Here is a 22756-nt window from a genome sequence, read left to right as displayed (position 1 = left end):
TACTATTTAATATTTTTGTTTATTTATTTATTAATGATATAGATGTAGGAATTAACCTTTCAAACACCTGGCCCTGTTTTGTTTTTTCATTTCTATTATTGACTCCTACAATTAAAAATCTATAACTTTTTTTTTTTTTTACACGTACAGAGCTGTGTAACGGCTTGTTTTCTGCTTAACAAATTGCACTTCATAGTGATGGTATTAAATATTCCACGCCGTGCACTGGGATGCAGGAAATAATTCCAAATGCAGTGAAATTGGTGAAAAAAACGCATTTCCAACGTTTTCTTGTGGGCTTGGATTTTATAGCTCTCAGTGTCCACCACAAATGACATGTCTACTTTATTCTTTGGGTCGCTGCAATCACGGGGATACCAAATTTATATAGGTTTTATAATGTTTTCATACATTTGTGATCACTTTTTATAGAATTTTTTATATTTTTCAAAGTGGCAAAAAAGCACCATTTTCAAATTTGGGCACTGTTTTCCGTTACGGGGTTAATGACAGTGAAAAAACGTTATTATATTTTGATAGATCAGGCATTTTCGGATGTGGCGATACCTAATGCGCTTATGATTTTTACTGTTTATTTATATCAGTTATAGGCAAAGGGGTAAGATTTGAATTTTTATGTTTTTTTAAATTATATTTTCCAGACACACTAGGGTACTTTAACCCTAGGTTGTCTGATCGATCCTATCATATACTGCCATTCTACAGTATGGCAGTATATGGGTATTTTACTCCTCATTCATTACAATGTGCGATGGATCGCCGCTCCCTGATGACCTCATGGGGAGCGACGATCCTTGGCTAGCACCGATGTTACCTGTAAGCCTTTGCTGCAATATGCAGCAAAGACTTACTGGAGAGGGCTCAGCCCGTGCACCCGCAGCAGACCCGTGACCTGCTATTACATCACTGGTCGTTAAAGGGTTAATAGCACTGTGCTAGTGTAATGCAGTCTTTGGAGGTATGCTGTATGCATTTTGCATTGCTTTATTTTCACACCAAACCAATCTGATGGATCCGGTCCTGACACTTCCCAATATATTACACATGGCTCTCCTCAGGTAACAGACAGGCTTGGTTCACCCCCGCCAGCATGACCCTACACAACAGCTGGTATCACTGTGTGATGGTAAATACAGGGCGGTGGTCCAGCCACACATTACAGACCACGTCTTGTGGTGGTTGGTGTCTGTACGAATCCTATATGAAATGTGCCGACCCTAAACCTGTCATTCACGTGTCTGCTCCTCCCATGACGTCAGCGTGTTACTAACGACGCCCTGCCCATTCTGGTCCTGTGCACTATATACATCTAGCCCTATTATTATTGATTGAGCAGGCAATGATCCAAGGAGAAAGCTTACCCCGCTGTGTAATGCTACCGTATGACTCCGCCCCGAAAGGTAGTCACCGCCTCTAACTGATGACTGTCAGTTATGTTGACCAATAAGCGGTCGCAGCGGTCGCCATGGTTGTGGGCGGGGAGGATATCCGTTGCTAGGGTCGGAAGCGGCTGGCGGTGTTGATACTAGAGAGAAACCGCAGTGGCGGGATGAGACGCTGCGGGTGGAGATAAAACGGTTAACCGAGCTGAAGACCGACGTGTGAAGGAGACAGCCCCGTGACGGCCTGTCATGAGATAGCGGAGGTTGGTATTCGTGTACCGGGGACCTTGTATACAGGCCTCAGTCCTACCGAGCCTAGTGCCGCTCCCCAATCTGGCACGGCTGTCATCTGCTTACCAATCAGCGGCTTTGTCCCGCCCCCTGTCCGTGCGCCGCCTCCAATCGCAGGTGGCGCTGAATGTGACTGACAAATAGTAACCTCAATATCCCATGCAGCAGGTTGATCGCTTGTGCCTTATGTAATGGTCACAGCTGCTGGTGGTGGACGGTGTAGTGTATACTGTGCAGAGTACACGCTGCTGGTGTGTGATGGACGGTGTAGTGTGTACTATGCAGAGTACACTTGCTGGTGTGTGGTGGATGGTGAAGTATATTCTATGCAGAATACACGCTGCTGGTGTGTGGCGGACGGTGTAGTGTATACTGTGCAGAGTACACGCTGCTGGTGTGTGATGGACGGTGTAGTGTGTACTATGCAGAGTACACTTGCTGGTGTGTGGTGAAGTATATACTATGCAGAATACACGCTGCTGGTGTGTGGACGGTGTAGTGTATACTATGCATAGTACACGCCGCTGCTGGTGTGTGGCGGACGGTGTAGTGTATACTATGCAGAATACACACTGCTGGTGTGTGGACGGTGTAGTGTATACTATGCAGAGTACATGCTGCTGGTGTGTGGTGGACGATGTAGTGTATACTATGCAGAATACACACTGCTGGTGTGTGGACGGTGTAGTGTATACTATGCATAGTACACGCCGCTGCTGGTGTGTGGCGGACGGTGTAGTGTATACTATGCAGAATACACACTGCTGGTGTGTGGCGGACGGTGTAGTGTATACTATGCATAGAACACGCCGCTGCTGGTGTATGGCGGACGGTGTAGTGTATACTATGCAGAATACACACTGCTGGTGTGTGGTGGACGATGTAGTGTATACTATGCAGAGTACATGCTGCTGGTGTGTGGTGGACGATGTAGTGTATACTATGCAGAGTACATGCTGCTGGTGTGTGGTGGACGATGTAGTGTATACTATGCAGAGTACATGCTGCTGGTGTGTGGTGGACGATGCAGTGTATACTATGCAGAGTACATGCTGCTGGTGTGTGGCGGACGGTGTAGTGTATGCTATGCATAGTACACGCTGCTGCTGGTGTGTGGACGGTGTAGTGTATACTATGCAGAATACACACTGCTGGTGTGTGGAGGACGGTGTAGTGTATACTATGCATAGTACACGCCGCTGCTGGTGTGTGTTGGACGATGTAGTGTATACTATGCAGAATACACACTGCTGGTGTGTGGCGGACGGTGTAGTGTATACTATGCATAGTACACGCCGCTGCTGGTGTGTGGCGGACTGTGTAGTGTATACTATGCATAGTACACACCGCTGCTGGTGTGTGGCGGACGGTGTAGTGTATACTATGCATAGTACACGCTGCTGGTGTGTGGCGGACGCTGTAGTGTATACTATGCAGAGTACATGCTGCTGGTGTGTGGTGGACGGTGTAGTGTATACTATGCAGAATACACACTGCTGGTGTGTGGAGGACGGTGTAGTGTATACTATGCAGAGTACATGCTGCTGGTGTGTGGTGGACGATGTAGTGTATACTATGCAGAGTACACGCTGCTGTTGTGTGGACGGTGTAGTGTATACTATGCAGAGTACACGCCGCTGCTGGTGTGTGGCGGACGGTGTAGTGTATACTATGCAGAGTACACGCTGCTGGTGTGTGGCGGACGGTGTAGTGTATACTATGCAGAATACACGCTGCTGGTGTGTGGCGGACAGTGTAGTGTATACTATGCAGAGTACACGCTGCTGGTGTGTGGCGGACGGTGTAGTGTATACTATGCAGAGTACACGCTGCTGGTGTGTGGCGGACAGTGTAGTGTATACTATGCAGAGTACACGCTGCTGGTGTGTGGCGGACGGTGTAGTGTATACTATGCAGAGTACACGCTGCTGGTGTGTGGCGGACGGTGTAGTGTATACTATGCAGAATACACGCTGCTGGTGTGTGGACGGTGTAGTGTATACTATGCATAGTACACACTGCTGGTGTGTGGCGGACGGTGTAGTGTATACTATGCATAGTACACGCCGCTGCTGGTGTGTGGCGGACTGTGTAGTGTATACTATGCATAGTACACACCGCTGCTGGTGTGTGGCGGACGGTGTAGTGTATACTATGCATAGTACACGCTGCTGGTGTGTGGCGGACGCTGTAGTGTATACTATGCAGAGTACATGCTGCTGGTGTGTGGCGGACGGTGTAGTGTATGCTATGCATAGTACACGCTGCTGCTGGTGTGTGGACGGTGTAGTGTATACTATGCAGAATACACACTGCTGGTGTGTGGAGGACGGTGTAGTGTATACTATGCATAGTACACGCCGCTGCTGGTGTGTGTTGGACGATGTAGTGTATACTATGCAGAATACACACTGCTGGTGTGTGGCGGACGGTGTAGTGTATACTATGCATAGTACACGCCGCTGCTGGTGTGTGGCGGACTGTGTAGTGTATACTATGCATAGTACACACCGCTGCTGGTGTGTGGCGGACGGTGTAGTGTATACTATGCATAGTACACGCTGCTGGTGTGTGGCGGACGCTGTAGTGTATACTATGCAGAGTACATGCTGCTGGTGTGTGGTGGACGGTGTAGTGTATACTATGCAGAATACACACTGCTGGTGTGTGGAGGACGGTGTAGTGTATACTATGCAGAGTACATGCTGCTGGTGTGTGGTGGACGATGTAGTGTATACTATGCAGAGTACACGCTGCTGTTGTGTGGACGGTGTAGTGTATACTATGCAGAGTACACGCCGCTGCTGGTGTGTGGCGGACGGTGTAGTGTATACTATGCAGAGTACACGCTGCTGGTGTGTGGCGGACGGTGTAGTGTATACTATGCAGAATACACGCTGCTGGTGTGTGGCGGACAGTGTAGTGTATACTATGCAGAGTACACGCTGCTGGTGTGTGGCGGACGGTGTAGTGTATACTATGCAGAGTACACGCTGCTGGTGTGTGGCGGACAGTGTAGTGTATACTATGCAGAGTACACGCTGCTGGTGTGTGGCGGACGGTGTAGTGTATACTATGCAGAGTACACGCTGCTGGTGTGTGGCGGACGGTGTAGTGTATACTATGCAGAATACACGCTGCTGGTGTGTGGACGGTGTAGTGTATACTATGCATAGTACACGCCGCTGCTGGTGTGTGGCGGACGGTGTAGTGTATACTATGCAGAATACACACTGCTGGTGTGTGGCGGACGGTGTAGTGTATACTATGCATAGTACACGCCGCTGCTGGTGTGTGGCGGACGGTGTAGTATATACTATGCAGAGTACACGCTGCTGGTGTAGCGGACGGTGTAGTGTATACTATGCAGAGTACACGCTGGTGGTGTGTGGACGGTGTAGTGTATACTATGCAGAGTACACGCCGCTGCTGGTGTGTGGTGGACGGTGTAGTGTATACTATGCAGAATACACACTGCTGGTGTGTGGCGGATGGTGTAGTGTATGCTATGCATAGTACATGCCGCTGCTGGTGTGTGGCGGACGGTGTAGTGTATACTATGCAGAATACACGCTGCTGGTGTGTGGACGGTGTAGTGTATACTATGCATAGTACACGCCGCTGCTGGTGTGTGGCGGACGGTTTAGTGTATACTATGCAGACTGCATGCTGCTGGTGTGTGGTGGACGATGTAGTGTACACTATGCAGAATACACGCTGCTGGTGTGTGATGGACGGTGTAGTGTGTACTATGCAGAGTACACGCTGCTGGTGTGTGATGGACTGTATATTATACAGAGTACATATAGGAGAAGCACACAACTAATTATATGTAATAGACTGTGAATATTATATACTACGGTATATAGAGTACATATAGTAGAAGTACACAGCTTATTGTATAGTATATAATATACAGTCTATAACACTCAGATTACATACTGCTTGTGTATGATGGACTGTCTATTGCAGTGGTGGCGAACCTATGGCACGGGTGCCAGACAAGACTCAAAGCTTCCTCCTGTGGTCCAAGACAGCCCAGGGTGTGCCATGCTCAGCGGCATTTTAAAGCAATATCCTTGGCTGCCACAACTACAGGAGGAGTGAGAAGGTGTGGATACATATGGGTTATCATTGGAGCTTCTGCTCTGGTTCCGCTGATTCTTTCTCTTCAGGGGACCCTGGAGGGAAGCTACAATCCAAATTTCTCCATCATCGTCATGCTGGCACTTTGTGACATTTAAATGGATATTAGTTGTAGTTTGGGCACAATGTCTCCAAAAGGTTCTCGATCACTGGTCTATTGTATACTATTCAGAGTACACTCTGCTGGTGTGTGTGTAAGGCTACATTTACACTGCTGTATGTGGGAGGTATCTACGGCCGATGTATATATGGCGTATTTATGTCCCCCTGTACCGTTCCGTAGCTGGGAGAAAGATGGGACATGTCCCATTTTTCCCCTTAATCCCCTTATTGTAGCCTAGGGGTTAAGTACAGTAGATAGCTAAAAATGGACCTCAGGATTTTGGCAAAGGGTAGTCTGTAAGTACATATAGGAGAAGTAAATAGCTGATTGTATAGTATATATAATATACACAGTGTGTGAATGCAGCCTTAAAGGGGTATACAATTCACTGTAATTAACAAAACAATACAGCATTTCACAGATCGATCTCCAACCTATCTCTATCAGTCCTGGTGTTTACAATTTTGTCACTGGATACCACTATACCAATCTTCTCACTTGAATAACTTCTCTTGTCTGCGTGGCTGCAGTGGTCTCTGCCTTCTGCCCCTGCATTACAAGACCAGCTCAGACACAGGCACTTCCTGCCGGATAGAAGATTAGAGACTTACAGACTACAGACAGAGTTGACAGAGCTGAGTGTCATTGTTTGTTATAGCCATCTCATGGGTCTCATAATCTCTGATCTCTTTTTCTGTGTCTGATACTAGTAAAATGTTCAGAAGCTGATTAAAAGTGTAGATAAACCCTGGACCCTGGTAAGCTAACCACATTGTCAGCTTACAGTTTTTTTCATAGCAGAGAGGAAGCATGAAGTGTCTGCTTAGTGAGTCCCAGTCCACACTCTGGAAATTTACAATGACCACCACTGAGTTATAGGAGTGGTGTAACTGTGTAAAATTGTAAAGTAAGTTAAAGGGGAAAAAAAACTGAGAACTTTCTTTCTCATAGGGAAATCTCTTTAAGTGATGTTTCCATTCACTGAAATGAAGCAGAGATGTTAAGCAAAACACGGATTAGACTTCATAAAGCCAAAACCAGAAAACTCTAGCCACATGCAGCCCCCTATTTGACAGAGGATATGCTATGCAAGGCACAATTCATGCATATCATCTAGCATGCTTTGTTATGAACAATCTGCATACATTGTCACCTTTAGCACCTCCTTGCTGGACTTTGGAGTTTTGCTGATAAGCAGGATGGCACATACCTGGGACAACAGTTTTGTTCATTGTTTTTACCAGGAACACCATTGAGGTATGAGGCACAGTATAACTAAGTAAAAGAGTGTGCTTGCATTGTATTCTTTGTTTGCTTGGCATAATATTCTGTTTGGGACAGTTTTCACGCACTTTTACGACTCGTATAACCAAAGGAGCATAAAGTCGGTGCTCCAAAAATAATGCTAACCTGAAAATGCTTACTTCAAACAGTTCACACTTTGATCTCAGTACATACATGATCATGGACCATCCAGAGGTGGACGGATTTTCGGATGGATCCTGACGCTTGCCATGTCTTTTAATGGGTCCCCCAGGTTTCACTAGGGAATCACAACAGCATTTACCTATCCAAACTAACTGTTTCTTAGAGGCTATGTCTACACTTTACCCATACCTTTGTTTTTATTGTCCAGCTACTTTATATGTAAATTGGGGTGGAGTGCTTTTACACCTAGGGCACCGGCTCCACTTCTCGCTGGACCCAGAAGGGATGGAGATATAAGGTGGTGGCAGTATAGCAGCGGGTGGTGTTGTTGCCTTGGAGACAGCGCACAGATAACACCCCAAAGCACTTTAGAAATGGGTAAATAAGGCTAAAGTGCAGCTTTGGCACAAAAGAAGCAGCTGTAAAATAAAACAAAGGTATGGGGGCATTACTACATAACGGCTAGCTGTTTGTTTCGGTAGGCAAATAGTTTTGACAGATACCCTTTAAAGAGGACCTGTCACCCAAATTTTCGGCACTAGGAGGTGCTTACTAAACTAAGCAGCTCCTAGTGTCTGATCAAAAGCCGCAGTGTTAGAGTGATAGCGCTATCTAACACTGCAGCGGGGTACAGTGCAATTGTCGGACAGCTCGCAAAGCTGTCTGGCGTATTCATGAGGGGCGGGGTTGGGGCTGTCACTGCTGCCTGGCGCGCTGCAGTCACTGCCGGCCTATGGAGTGAGCGGGCCGGTCCGGGGAAGAGGCAGCGCCTCGGACCGCCCCCTCATGAATACGTCGGACAGCTTTGCAAGCGGCCCGATGATTACATTGTACCCCGCCGCAGTGTTTGATAGTGTTACCGGATGTTTGTTCAAGCACTAGGAGCTGCTTACTGGGTGACAGTTCCTCTTTAAGCTTTGTTTCCTTTGACCACAAGACTCTTGCAGTCTGTAGTGGTGGTCTTTCCATCTAAACTCACCAGGACTATGTGAGTTGTCATCCTGTGTGAACATAGCTAATACCACTAAGCTAATACGTGAAGAAGATAAGGGCTTGTTTATTGTAGCTGATACCACATGCTCCTGTAATCTGATATAAACCAACCCCAGTGCTCAGTATTGGAGACTTGGAGATCCGATGTCACTGAGAGTCCCAGTGTAATGCCTGGAGCAGCGTGTGAGAAGTTGGAGAATTAATTACTGCTGCAAAGTGACTTCACTTTACTGCAGTGTCTGACACAACCTGTTCTGTAATGTGATAGGCGTGAGTTCAGCTGCCAGTCCTTCTATGAAGGTATGTGAAGGGGTTTTGGTGGTTAACCCTCTGCCATCCAGAATGGGGGGGGGGGGAATTGATCTGTCAGGACGGGGCGCTGTCATTGTTTTGCCGAGCATGAATGCTCAGCTGGGGTGATCACACATGCAGGAGTAGTAGGTTTAGCGTATTCCCTGTGAAAGGGAGGACAGGATCTTCTGTAGACTTTGCTCTGGGTAACTCATCGGGCTTGGCTGGATATTTCAGCATTTGATCATTCTTGGTTCAGCAGACATTTCCTGTCTTCTGAGGGAATTCTGATGTTGCTGCATTCCTGACACACAGCTGACACACCCCAATGAGGCATCACTATAGCATGGCCTAGTCTAATGCCTGACCTACTGCAGGGATCCCTAAATAGATCACTGGCATGGCCGCACTGTCTGTTGTAGCATAAGTGACCACAGAAAAACTCCCTGGTAAATACAAGTTATAGCATCATCCTATTCTGTCATGTTGTTATATAAACGTTTGGGTCTGGGAAAGCTGGGTGACAAGAAATCTGGATGAAATTCTACATGTATATAATAATAGTAGTGACTGGCCATTCTCAGGATTTTGAAGCTTTGCCGTAAGGTTTATAAGTTAGTCTGTGACAAGTTTTGAAAGATGACTTGAGGGTTTAATTTAATTTTTTTATTTTAATGTTTAGGAAATACAATTCAACCTTTGTCCTGTTTTTCCGACTTTACTCCTGCTCTACCACATTGTGTACAAGTTAAACAACTTAGATGTGCAATGAGGTGTCTGACTTTTCATCTACTAGTCCTTGCGTGTTCTGACGGTACTGTGGTCTTGTACTTGCTTTGTATCTACTTGTCCCTTCATACTATACTATGAGTGGTGATGTTTATGCTGACTGTATGTTTGACCCCTTAGATTTTTATATTTGTAGATGGTACAATATCAAGATGCATGTATTGGCATCACGCGGGTGGCAGATGCGTTGTGAGAACCACGTATGGGCATAGAACATGAAGCCCCTCTGTGTGTGTGTAGCATGAGTCCCCCTTGACTGCATGTTCATGTTACTGTGATTCCCTCTATCCAGTCACTATGGATAGTTCAGCTCATGCTGAAGCCTTCCCCTTTTGGCCTGGCACGCAATGAGCGACACTGTAGCATTCTGGATAATGCTGCCTTTGTGCAGTGACTGCAGCACTGCCTTCATTGTACTACAGGAAAAATGTCTCCTTTTATTTGGAAGTATGTAGTTACGGTTCTAGCTATCATTTGTATTGCATATATTAACAGCAATAGCAAAGGTCTAAAGCACCATGAAATCACTTTCGTTATCACTCCAGACCAGCAGCATGGTGCGTGCTTAATTTTATTGCTGTTTAACATTTCTTTGCTTTTATTTTACAGCCAGAAAAGAGCTGTGCTTCGCCTAGTGGTGAGATGATGAACCCATTCTGGAGCATGTCATCGGCATCTGTACGAAAGGTGAGTTTCTAGGGTTCTGCACTCCCCCAGGATAGAGGATCTGATCGTCTGGGACCTGTTCTCACTAGTTAATGAAGCTTCAGGTCCAGCATACAATTTATTTGCAGAGCACAGTGTTGGGGTATCTCTGGAACTCCCATTCACTGTCTGAGAGTGTCAAAGATAGCTGAGTGGTGTGTTTGGCAACTTCTAGCACTCCCATAAGAAAGTGTGAGAACAGGGGTCCCATTCAATCTGTGTAGGTCTCAGCAGTTGGACCCCAACCAATCTTATCCTCTATTTAGAATAACATAATAGGTAAGAGTGAATAGAAAGAAATGTATTCTGTTATTCCTATTTCTTGGCCACAGTGGGTAGCATTTACATGTGATTCTGGGTAACCTTATGGAATCATATATCATAGCTGGGGTTTCTGATCAGTACATCTCCTTCTGGTAGGTTTAAAGGAACAGAAAGTAAATTTGTCAACATGATGTTAAATTATGATTTTCAGTCTTTGAATATGTGCAGGAATATTCACTTGACTAAAATCAAAAATTGTGACATGGTGAGGATTGTTGCTTGTGAAGGATTGTATGCTGGTATCCGGTTGTATACACCGTGATAAATTCCCCCTCCCCTATACATGTGTGATGTGTAACTAAATCCGGTGTATAAATCTATAATCTAATGAAATATTGCCATTCTTTCACTTAAAATCTGCAGAAACCAGACAATGAGGAGAAGATTGTATCAGGCGACCAGAAAATCAGCCCCCCTCGCTCCTCCAACAAGAAACAGCTTCCTACTATACCGAAAAATGCAGTCCCTATCACCAAACCCATCTCTCCTGCCCCCACGACACAGTCCACAAATGGAACCCATGCATCCTATGGCCCTTTCTACCTTGAGTATTCCCTCCTGGCAGAGTTGTATGTATCTTTGGTGTTTGATAACTTTTGTTTCCATAATGTATGAAGTCCACTGCAGGTAGTAGGTAACAGAGTAGTGCTGTAAATTACACCAAGAAAAGTATTCTTATTATTGTCTATTTCATTGAAGAGAAGGGAACAAGCTGGTGCTAGACACCTAGCAATGTTTTTTTTTTCTCGTGCGGTGACTAAAACCAGGCATTCCCAATATGAGACTGCACCCATTGTAGTGTATGGCCCAAGTGCTTTGGTTTTATCCCTTTTCATTGTTTGAGGACTGCTGTGCATGTTAAGTTATGAATTTTATGTAATCCCATCCACACTTTTTGATAGATAATGTGTGTGTTGACTTTGGATTCTACCCAAACAAATTGCACCACAGTTGCAATTGGACATAAAAATGTTATGCAAACCAACTTGTAGTTTATGTATGGATAACATTCCAATATTCATGAATGTGGCTGAGGCTGTTGGTGACTGTCTCATTTGTAACAGCTCCCTGCATATCTGGGGGTCTCCTTACTCAATCTCAAATGGGTAGGATGTTCTGAATAGGTTCTCCCTGAGAACAAAAGGGTCAATCCAACAGCCTGATCCTTATTACAGTCATTTCTACCATTGGTGGAAAGTTTCGATAGCCCATACGCTTTAGGTCCAATTCACACTTTGTGTCGGGTCTGATTGCAGGTGTGAAGTGGGCCTTGGATCTAATATGTGTGGCCCTATTTATTTTCTATATTGTCTATTCTTGTTTATTTGTTTTACTGTTGCATTTTATTATCTGAACATTCTACTTGGTAATACAACTTTTTTTTTTTTTTTTTCTCCCCAATTTTCATAGTACTCTGGTGGTGAAGCAGAAACTTCCTGGTGTCTATGTGCAGCCATCATATCGCTCTGCTCTCAGTAAGATTTGTACAATCCTATACCTGTCCTAGTGCACATTTACTAATTTTGGACACTATCCACATTACCATTAGAGGGGCCTTAACTAGCTGATTGGTGGGGAGTCTATGATAGGACCCCCACAGATCCCGAGAACAAGGGCCTTTTGTTACCCTGTTGCTCCAGGGATGACCAGAACAGTCGGTTGAGTACAGCACTCCGCTATCTTTGTCAGCACCATAGAGATGAAGAGCAGCCAGTGGATGCTGGATCGGCTGCTCTCCATCTTGGGCTACAACAGGTGTACAATGGGAAGCCCATGGATCGCGAGAATGGGGCTTAATCACTGAGTCCCCAACTTGCTCTTCGGTAGTGGTCTATTTGTATATTCTTTGGACAATATCAACTGTATTGTATATTCCTTAAAAAAAAAGTTGATAGACTTGGTAAACCTTTTACTTTATTTGATTTTCTTCATTCACTGGTTGCAGAATAGATGCAATTAAATGAACTGGTTGTGTGGATATTTACCTGCCTTGACGCAGGTAATTCCACACGGGCAGTAATCTGATGATATCTAGTCTTCTTGATGTGTCCTTTCTCCTTAATGATAGTTTTACTTCTCCGGTGTTCTATTCCGCTGTGATCTCTCACAATGCATGTGCTTATATTTCCAGTGTGGTTTGGAGTGATCTTTATAAGACACGGCCTGTACCAGGATGGTGTATTCAAGTTCACTGTGTACATCCCTGACAATTATCCAGACGGAGAATGTCCGGTGAGTGGTTAATAAAACTGCAGAGAAAGAGGTCAGTGGGTTTGTGTCTTGTGACAAGGTCTACGATGGCTGACTCCCTGTTCTGTATCTTAGCGCCTTGTTTTTGACATCCCTGTCTTCCACCCTCTTGTGGACCCAATCTCTGGCGAACTGGATGTAAAAAGGGCATTTGCGAAGTGGAGGTGAGTTTTATAGATTCCCTTATTGTGATTCATACGCACATCCTAACATCTTAAAAACGAATAAATATGCTGCAGCCAATGACCTGCTTTCATTCAATAGCAAAACCTCAGGACATTGTCCTCTTCTGCTCTTACAGTTCACTTTCTTGTTTTTAGGAGAAACCACAACCACATTTGGCAGGTGCTTATGTATGCAAGAAGGATCTTCTACAAGATAGATACAACAAGCCCTCTGAACCCAGAAGCTGCGGTGCTGTAAGTGCGACTTTGTACAGTTTAATGTGTGACATTTCTATAGGGCAAAACGCTGCTTGCATGTGAAGTCAGTTATTGGCTCCATAGTGTGATGGACCTGAATGAAGATGTCTATGGGTTGATCTGGAGATCATTTGACATTTTGTTTAAAGGAAGTCTACCATGTGGTCAATGAAAACAGAATTCGGCCTTTGGTAGATATAGGTATGGGAGGCCCACTGGATATTTCCAATTGCGACATTTTATTTCCACTATTTCCAAACGCTCACATCCACGCTCACTACATTCGAGGAGCTCTGCCTCACCAAAGACCCACCCACACCATTTCCTTACTATATGGCATAATTTTGGCAAGGGAGACAGTGGACTTAAAACTATATTCTGACCAATGCTGGCAATTTGAGGGGGACACAGGCTCAATGCCACATATATGGTGGGACTGCCCCCTCATCTCCCCCCTTTGGCAGGATATGAATTAACGCCTTGACTCGCTCTAACGTAACTTTTACACCAGAGCAGGCCCTGCTCTCGACTCTCCCTTAAAATTAAGAGGGGTCTCTTGATACACTTCTTTGACGCTACCCATAGAATTATTTCTTGTTCATGGAGGTCTTCAGTCCCCCTAGCTGGAGCCGATTGGGTTGTGGCCCTCCACAAGATGGCATATTCTCTTCACGTTGATGGCATGTGGCTATTTGCTAGGGTGGTAATTAAGAACCCTCTGCCACCCTTGAATGAGGAAATTCAGCTAGTAAAAGTCACCAGGCTGCTGGGAGTGATTAGCCTAAGGAACCTAAGGAAGAGCCGTAGGACAGTTCTGCAATGCTATGTTCTATGAGCTGCCTACGACTATGTGCAGAGACTTTGCCTGTACTGCTGGAGAAAGTGTGGGTAGCGAGGCTTACTGTGCAGGTGTCGTTGTGCACTATGCTACCATGATGTAATTAGGTGCTGGTTTTGTCGGCATAGTGAGTGAGGTGAGCATCGAATTTTCTTTTTTTTTTTTCGCTGCCCCACAAAGGGGACATCTTCCGCAATCTGCTGTATTAGTTGGGATTTTCATCCTGCTTCATGGGTAATGGATATTTGGTGCGCACATATAATGCAATGCTGCAGGAGAAAAGTGATCTGATTTATTTTATGCTTCACGGCACAGAAAAAAATTTAGTTTCCTTTTTTTTTTTTTTTCCAAAGAACTTACACTTTATTGCTATTTTGATATTCTTTAGCTGTTTCACCATGCATATATTATGTGCAGCTGGCCTTCAGTTGTCTTTAATTTAGTTCTGCATGTTTTAAAAACAAAAAATTGGTATAATTTTTTTTTTTTTAAATTTTATTAGATATGAAAAAGATGTTCAGCTGTTTAAAAGCAAAGTGGTAGACAGTGTTAAACTATGCAACAGCCACCTATTTGACCAGCCGAAAATAGAAGATCCATATGCAATAACGTAAGTCTTCCAATCCTAATGCATTTGTCCTATACCATAAACATAAATGCTAAACATTATGGATTACACCATAAACCTTAATGAGAAATTTGTTGCCTTGAAGCAGCTTGTGACATTTACAGGTGGTCCCTTACTTAAGAACACCCGACTTACAGATGACCCTTAGTTAAAGGTGGACCACTGTGACCTCCGGTGATGCTCTCTGGATGCTTTACTATAGTCCCAGGCTGCAATAATCGGCTGTAAGGTGTCTGTAATTAAGCTTTTTATTGATAATCTTTGGTCCCATTACAGCAAAAAAAAATTTTTTTTTCATCTGGATCCACAACTATAAAATGTACAGTTTCGACTTGCTTACATAAAAATTCAACTTAACATGCCTACGGAACCTGTCTGTAATTTGCATACAAAGGTGCAGATTGAACAATACTTTCCAAAATGTATACAATGTAAACACAAACGGCTCATAGATGTGGCAAATTTATCATAGGAACTGTAACTTTTTGTTTAAGGTCCTCTAGAGTATCATCTAAAAATGTGTTGCCCTATACAAACTATACAATATAAGTTGATGGTCACTGGAAATCTACTTATCAGCAATTATATTTTTCTAGGGAAGGTCCATTAGGGCTCTATCACCTTTCTAGACTACTTTTAATGGTAAAAAAAAAAAAATTTTCAACAAACTTGCTTTTCCTTTTTTTTTTTTTTTTTTTTTTTTTCACACAAGTGCCCAAGTTGTTGGAAGTGGTGAATGTCCTATTCCAGTGATGGCGAACCTTTAAGAGACCGAGTGCCCAAACTGCAAACCAAAGGCGACGTTTCTATTGCAGGGTGCCAACACAGCAATTTAGCCCAATAGCGCCACAATACCACTATACAAGAGACAAATAACACTTTGACTTCATGACGCCACCATTACAACCACATAAATAGCAGAATTCTGGTTATAAAGAGCACTATAGAAAGGCCAACATTACCAATAATAACACTATACTAGAAGCTGATATAGTGATGATTACTGTATTACTGCCATCAGTGTGGAATATTACCGCCATATACTGATTATCATTACCCCCATACAGTGACAGCAGTCCTGAGTAGAGGCAGGGACTGGGGGACTATAAGTTAGTCTGCTTATGGACCAAATATTGCCATCTTAAACCCTTTTTTGTTTTTGCATTTTCATTTTTCACTCCCCACATTCAAAAATGTAACTTTATTTTTCCATGTAAAGAGCTTTGTGAGGGTCTGTATTCTGCATAATGCAGTGAAATTGGTGCCATTTTTTGTGCCATTTTCTTGTGGGCTTGGATTTTACTGCTTTCACTGTTCACCACAAATGAAATGTCTCATATATTCTTTAGGCGGGTGCGATCAAGGGGATACTAAATTTATAAAGGTTTTATAATATTTTCATACATTTACAAAAATGAAACCACCTGCACAAAAAAAAAATAATTTATTCTGCCATTTTCGGCGCTAACTTTTTCATACTTCAGTGTACGGAGCTGTGTGTAGTGTAATTATATCCGAGATGAAATGATGTTTTTAATGCTACCATTTTGAGGACCGTACAGACTTTTGATCAGTTTTTATTACATGCTGCAAAATGCCTAAAAAGTGGCATTTTGATCCAGTTTGGCAGGGAGGTGGTGAAAGGTGTGGGCACAGGTGGTTTTGGGATCACACATATGACAGCTGTCTGTGGCCACATACAGACTTGCCTCATCACATGCACCGTGCAGCCAGTGATGCAGCATAGCACCCGGCTACATTGTGCATGCGCTGCCAGCAGTGGAGCTATGCTGGCTTCATTGCCCGCCTGATGCAAGTGATGAGCGCTTCAGACACAGACCAGTATATTTGTGGCAACAGACAGCTGTCATACAGGGGGATTTGGGACACTAAATCACAGTTACCTATAGTTGGTTTAGTGTCCCAAAGCCACCTGACAGAACCTCTGAAGGCGTTTGCAGCTCTAACACTGAACTGCTGATGTGCAAACCACACACAGCAGCCCCAGCAGCTCCTGACCTCTTATCATCTTCTGATGCTGCAGGCTTCCTTCTGTGGACTCTCACTCCTCCTACTGCTGTACTTGTCTTCCCGGGCTGAAGAGGAGGAAGGGCGGGCACTGATCGGCTGCTACTGTCTCACTAAGGCATCACTAGTGAGAGCAGAGCCGATCAGCTTCAGGATGCAGTGGCAGCCGGAGCTCCGACTTTGATAAGAATGGGGAGATGGTACGCGTGCCTGCAGAGAGGGCTCTGCGTGCCCTCTCTGGCACGCGTGCCATAGGTTCGCCACCACTGTCCTATTCAGTCCACATGCTGCCACAAAGATGCTGCTCTTGCAACAATGCTGGAAGTGGGGACTGCCACATCTCTGGGCAGTGCTCTTGTCCCCACGCGTAGGAGGATCCACACCAGCGTGTGGATACCCCTTCCCAGAAGTCACTGCAAAGGACAGCACCCCCTTCAGGAAGATGTTGCCATGCACAAGGAACAACCTCTTTGGAAATATCACAATATTCCTATTGATAAAGGCTCAATGGGAATATAGAAAAGTAAAGCAACCAAAAGAATGGAATAACATATAGCAAAAATGTAGATAGTTAACTATTTACAAACCCTTTCTATACAAACAATATCTCATAACAATTGTATGTAATAAACTGGTAAATCTCAATATTAGAGATTTAGAACATTATGTATTTTTAGAATTGTTATGCAATATTGTTTGCATAGAAAGGGTTTCTAAATAATTATCTTAATTTTTGATATGTGTTCCTTCTCCCCTTCCCCTTGGTTGCTTCTACTTTTCCCTTTCCTCTCTTCTCTATTCCCACTGTGCCTGTATCAATGGTGATATGTGGAAATCTCCTCACAGGACGTTTCTTCTAACTTTTGGACATGGCAACATATTCCTGAAGGGTGTGCTGCCCTTTGCAGTGACTCTGAGAGACTGGGTGCATCGCTTCAGTGTGGCCCCCCCCCCCCTCCTTCCCGCATTGTTGCGAGAGCAGAATGTGGATGGAATAGGACCATAGGTAGAGTCATGGGCGCTAGTGTGATGACGTAAGACACCTAAAGTGCTTATTTAAATATGGGACAGATACTATATAAATCCAGCTGGAGTTTTAAAGGAAACCTACCATTTGATGCATTATAAAGAAAACCTACCTTGAGAATGCTGTAGCTACACTGATGCGGGATCATAGCTTGGTTAATCCCTGAGCTGAGTGGTTTTGCTGAAAAGACAATTATAACATTCAGGACCTTGGGAAAGCTGGGTCAGGCTGGCTGACATAAACACATTAGACATGGGAGCTTGTAATTACAAATGGAGGTTAGTCAAGACATGGATAATCAACCTGAGCTGGATCACTCGTACACAGCAGCTGGGAATGGTGCAGCAATTGATTATTCTTCCTTCCGGCACAACCCAGGGATTATATCATCCTCTCCTGCAGAGAATAACTCACAAGCTAGGACAAGCGCTGAGGGAGCCATCGAAGCGACAGAGCTTCATTATCCTAATGTTCTATCTGTTTTATCAGCAAAGCCACTCAGCACAGGGATAAACCAAGATATGATCCTGCATCAGTGTAGCTACAGCAATCTCAAGGTATGTTTGCTTCATAATCCATCAAATCAAATGGTAGATTGCCATTAAGTAAACTTTAGTAGTTGGTTTGTTTCCTTAGGCTGTGCTGATATATAGATATTTTGACGTAGCCTGAAAGTAACCTTACCGAGAGACACTATTCATCTTGGATAAGTTATTGTGTTTACTTTTTGAAATTATTATTAACCTATGTTTGAGATGTGCGCAATGTAGCTGTGTAATAATGTTATTTTGTTTTATTATTATGATTTGTCAGCCTTTTTATCATATTTTAATATAGGTGTATGTTTTTATATACGTGTATGTCTACCGTATATACTCGTGTATGAGCCGACTTTTCAGCACAAAAAATGTGCTGAAAAACCTCACCTTGGCTTGTACACGAGTAAATTTTAAAAAAAACAAACTTAATACTCACCCTCCGGTGTCCCCGATGTTCGTCGTGGCTCCTCTTCTCTCTTCTAACCTCTCACTCCTCTAGCCATCACACACTATAATGCTGCGGTGTCGCCATCGTCATCAGCGGCAACAGCGCTGCATCGTAGTTTGCGACAGCCGGCAGATCGCATGGATGCCACTCTGCCGGCTAGAGGAGAGAGAAGAAGCCGTCGGGAGCCACAACGAACATCTGGGACACTGGAGTGGGGCAGGCTGTATGCTACATGGGGGCAGGCTGTCTGTATACTACACCCTCTGCTTATACTTGAGTCAATAGGTTTTCCCAGTTTTCTGTGGTAAAATTAGGGGTCTCAGGTCGGCTTACACTCGAGTATATACGGAGAGATATCTATCTCTCAAGGTTTCGTATATGACTCTATGTTTCTGGCGATCAATGTAGGGGAGACAGCGTTTACACTGATTTAGCATATGGGGGAGGGGGTTATTGACATGGGATCCAGCCCATTGTTATTATGAGGATGCACTTGATATAAATCATAAGTTTTTTTATTTTTTTATTTTTTTTGTTGTTCTCTTACAGATTTTCTCCATGGAATCCTGTACTACACGATGAAGCCAGAGAAAAAATGTTGGCACAAAAAGTATGACTATAATATAACCATATACAGGCAGTATCTAGTCATAATTTTTCAGTACCCCTCATTTGGATTAGTAGATACTATAGAGCTTGGATTTAATCCCTCCTGAAATACAGGAGGCGCTTGGTCAAAATGTAGTATTCATATGACCTATGTTTTTCTGCTGTATGGAATAGTGCATCAGTTGACCTAACTCTTAGAGCCTTGCTGTGGTATACATTGGATGCCTATACAGTGGCATCTGTTAAAGGGATGTGTTTTGTATGCTCCTTACACTGCAGGGATATATGTAAAAAATACCATAGCTGGTTAGCATGTAACCCTGACACTAATTAATGAAGCAATTGATACCCGATATGCCTTTTTCTAAAGTGTAGTGTATTGCCCTCTACCATCCTAAGGGCTATGTACCTCCGAAGATCTATATCCTCTTGTAGCATTGTCTGCTTTACAACTCTGTAAAGGCTCCAAAACTGAGGTTCTGCTCTTCCAGCAGCTTATTTGTCTCATCTCCTTGAACATGGTGCTAAAATCTGTAGGGACTTAAAAGTTAAAGGAGTTTAAAGTTAGATACAAATGTAAAATGTATCTACCGGCAGCTTTGACCATATGGACAGTTTGGTAGCAGACAAGGTTTTGACAAGGGAAAAATCTGTGTTAAAATCTGCTATAGATTTGGGATAGCCTACCCTATACTTTGAGTGCTACTTAAAAATATTCCACTCAAAATAAAGGTGAAGTATCTGGTAGCCTCCCTTTGATTATAGAAGGAGACAGATTTTGCCACAGGTTTTTGATGGGGAAACCAATATTATTCTATGGTTCAATAAAAGTTTATTGAAAAACTGCATGACAGTGTGGTAAAAGTAATAATAACAGTAGGAACAGTAATACAAGTACCATGACCTACAGAGCGGTCAAAGTATTAGGGACGCAGCCCCAGAATGTGGAATAGAAAAAGGCACATATTGCTAATGTAAGTGTCCGAGGTACCTTTTAACAGTACGTATCAAAAAACACAAACAAGGAGGTGGAGGGGAGGGAGAAAAGGGGTGGCCCCCTGGCTCTGCACAGTCGTTGTGGAGGTAGTTCTAGATCAAAGGGGAAGGGAAAAGTGTAGCAATATAATTCTAAGCCCATATGCTTTTATGCGTGAAATCTGAAGATTTGTTCATATTTGGGGAGTTTTATTCATAAGACTTTTACAAGGAAACCAAATTCTTGCATTGAAGCCACTTCATCTGAACATAAACTCTATGATCTGTTTTTTGCTGTTAATGGTTGTTCAGCTGCATTTCTCTGTTTTCTACTTAGAGGAAATCTGAGGAGCAGAATAAAAGCCTCAATGCTACTGGTCTGTCCTGGGTGAAACCCGGATCTGTCCTGCCATTCAGTAAAGAGGAGAATGTTTTGCAGACCTAATGTGTGGAAATGGGACGACAGTGGACTTAAATTCTTAATGATGGCATTGACTGAATGGAAGACGGTGGGGACAGGTCATTCTCGCTTCTCTCCTCCATAAAGATCAGGCTTTCAATTTTATCTCCAACATGGATTTGGATTTTAACTTAATCTGGAACCTTGGTGTTTCATTTAATTTAGTTTTTTTTTTTTTATCACATGCTCCTGGACATGAGTGGTAGGAGAAGCTGAATATTTGCTGAAGGGTGGGTCTGCATATGTGGGGTCTTCCCTAGGTATTGCATGCACGCTTCGGCTTCTTTCTACAGAGCTTTTGGCGATTAGCGACATGTTTACCCCTTTATTGGATGTACTTATTGGGAATTGGTGGCTTACTGGATCGGACATGGGACTAGGAAGATTAAAAAGGGGTTCTAACTATGAGTGATAAAATATACACAACACCTAACTGAAGTCTGTAGTATAATGATTTTAATAATGCCTTTATTTTGTGTAAATACAGTTAGAATATTAAAATTGTAAATATGGTGTTTGATAACTCCACATCTTGCACTTTTTTTTTGTTTTGTTTTGGAGTGGGGATTGAGGTTTGCAGTTTGGGGGGGAAATAACATCTTTCATCAGTTTACCTGAAGTCGCACATGTTTAAGTGGAACCACCTCTGTGTTTTGGGTTGCCAGATCAGCGAAAATGATTTTGTTGCATTTTGGTGAATACTGGCTCCTCCCACAAATGGCTGATTTCAAAGTGCATCTGTTATAAGTATGCTTAATATGGTAAAGGGGTACGCTGCTGCACTGGCCTTCCTCAGTGCCCGTAGTGTTGTCACACAAGCACACATCAGTCCTGGTGAGAATAATCTGCAGAAATGGGGAAATGTAATTACTATTTTTTTTTTTTTTCCTTGGGGGTTTGTTTTCCTTTAATCACATGTGTTTAGTTTGTGTTCTATGTTCATTCAATAAATGGATACATTTGTTGCCATTGCTGCTTGATACAGAGACTAATGTGGGTTTTGCTTGTGACACAGGTTAATGTACAATTTTGTATATCATTCATTTTTTTTTTTTTTAAATTGATGACAAAGTTGTAGCGCCATATTCATTGATAAAATAATCCAAACTATAAGCAACTGGTAATGTATAGTATGTGTTTAATAGGCACCTGTGACCCTTCATTTGGTGCCCATAAGATTTCTGTCTGTGTAAAGTCTCATAATAAGCTTCTATATGAACATATGCAAATTTACCTAAGCTAGCGATGGGCCCGGGAGTAGATTCATCTAGTCATCATGTAAAGTCAGGCCCTGTGAGGTGTAATTGACATGACCTGCACTGTCTGATGTCAGCCGGTACACCCTAACTGCCAGCCAATTCCTGCATGGCTACATGAAGCTTCTCCCCATCCTGTGGCCAGTGTAAGTAAAATCTGCATATGCCATTTTATAGCTTTATAGCTTGTAACTTGGATTTATACAAACAAAAAGCTTGTTGAAGGGCACAATAGGAAATGTTAAGGGATACTGTGGTAAAAACTCCAATGAGTTTCCTTTAAATTATTGATTTCTGCAGATATGGTGTTTTAGCAACTAAATCGATTCATAATAAATGAAAGTGCAATCATGCCATACCGTTGCATAAAAAACATGCTTGAGGCTTGATTTACACACCTTGTATTTGATGGAAAAGAAATTGGTATCCTGCCATTGGTGAAGTCTTGATAAAATATTAGCAATTAATACCACTGACTCAATGCTTCAGATTTTCTCTGCTATCTGCAGGTAAATATTTTAATTTTGTACAGAAAACTTTCCATAAAACATTTTCACCATGCTATCAGCAAAACATGGCAAAAACTTTAGGGTAGTCCATTAGTGTTAAAGCGCCATACAAGACACAATCGCAGGCTGTTTTCCTGAGGGCTCCGCCTACTGTGTGACGTTTCGGAGGTCACGCCTCCTTCCTCAGACATGCGTGATTGAAGCACAAGTGAGCTTATATAGAGAAATCTCATGACATCCCTTTACCAAAATACAATTCTATAAAAACATAACTTCCCTCTCTACATATACTTT

The 22756-nt window shown here is 43.3% G+C and overlaps 2 protein-coding genes across 4 annotated transcripts in view; one reads left to right on the top strand and one right to left on the bottom strand.

Annotated features, from left to right (window-relative positions):
* Positions 1-1528, bottom strand: part of N4BP1 (NEDD4 binding protein 1) — a 69243-nt gene extending 67715 nt beyond the window's left edge. For both annotated transcript variants that reach the window (XM_072117155.1, XM_072117154.1), the window contains exon 1: positions 1383-1528. The gene's annotated coding sequence lies outside the window, so the exon portion shown is untranslated. The remainder of the gene's footprint in view (positions 1-1382) is intronic.
* AKTIP (AKT interacting protein) lies at positions 1480-22422 on the top strand. Of its 2 annotated transcripts, none has more exons than XM_072117160.1 (10): positions 1480-1666; positions 10054-10131; positions 10837-11042; positions 11884-11948; positions 12605-12705; positions 12799-12887; positions 13044-13142; positions 14486-14593; positions 19203-19263; positions 20575-22422. In XM_072117160.1, the coding sequence occupies exons 2-10, from the start codon at positions 10087-10089 to the stop codon at positions 20680-20682; spliced, it is 882 nt and encodes a 293-aa protein (XP_071973261.1). In that variant the 5' UTR covers positions 1480-1666; positions 10054-10086; the 3' UTR covers positions 20683-22422. The 2 variants fall into 2 exon arrangements, with proteins under 2 accessions (XP_071973261.1, XP_071973260.1); XM_072117159.1 differs by lacking the exon at positions 1480-1666 and adding an exon at positions 8586-8664.
* Positions 22423-22756: the final 334 nt, after the last annotated feature.

The sequence above is a fragment of the Engystomops pustulosus genome, chromosome 7 (assembly GCF_040894005.1).
Source record: "Engystomops pustulosus chromosome 7, aEngPut4.maternal, whole genome shotgun sequence".
NCBI lineage: Eukaryota > Metazoa > Chordata > Amphibia > Anura > Leptodactylidae > Engystomops > Engystomops pustulosus.
This window is presented reverse-complemented; position numbering and strand designations above follow the sequence as displayed.

What these genes read in the sequence shown, in the direction of transcription:
- AKTIP (XM_072117159.1), top strand. An exon ending in CATCGGCATCTGTACGAAAG is followed by an intron (nt 10,132 to 10,836) that starts GTGAGTTTCTAG and finishes TAAAATCTGCAG; the next exon opens with AAACCAGACAATGAGGAGAA. An exon ending in AAAAAATGTTGGCACAAAAA is followed by an intron (nt 19,264 to 20,574) that starts GTATGACTATAA and finishes TTTTCTACTTAG; the next exon opens with AGGAAATCTGAGGAGCAGAA.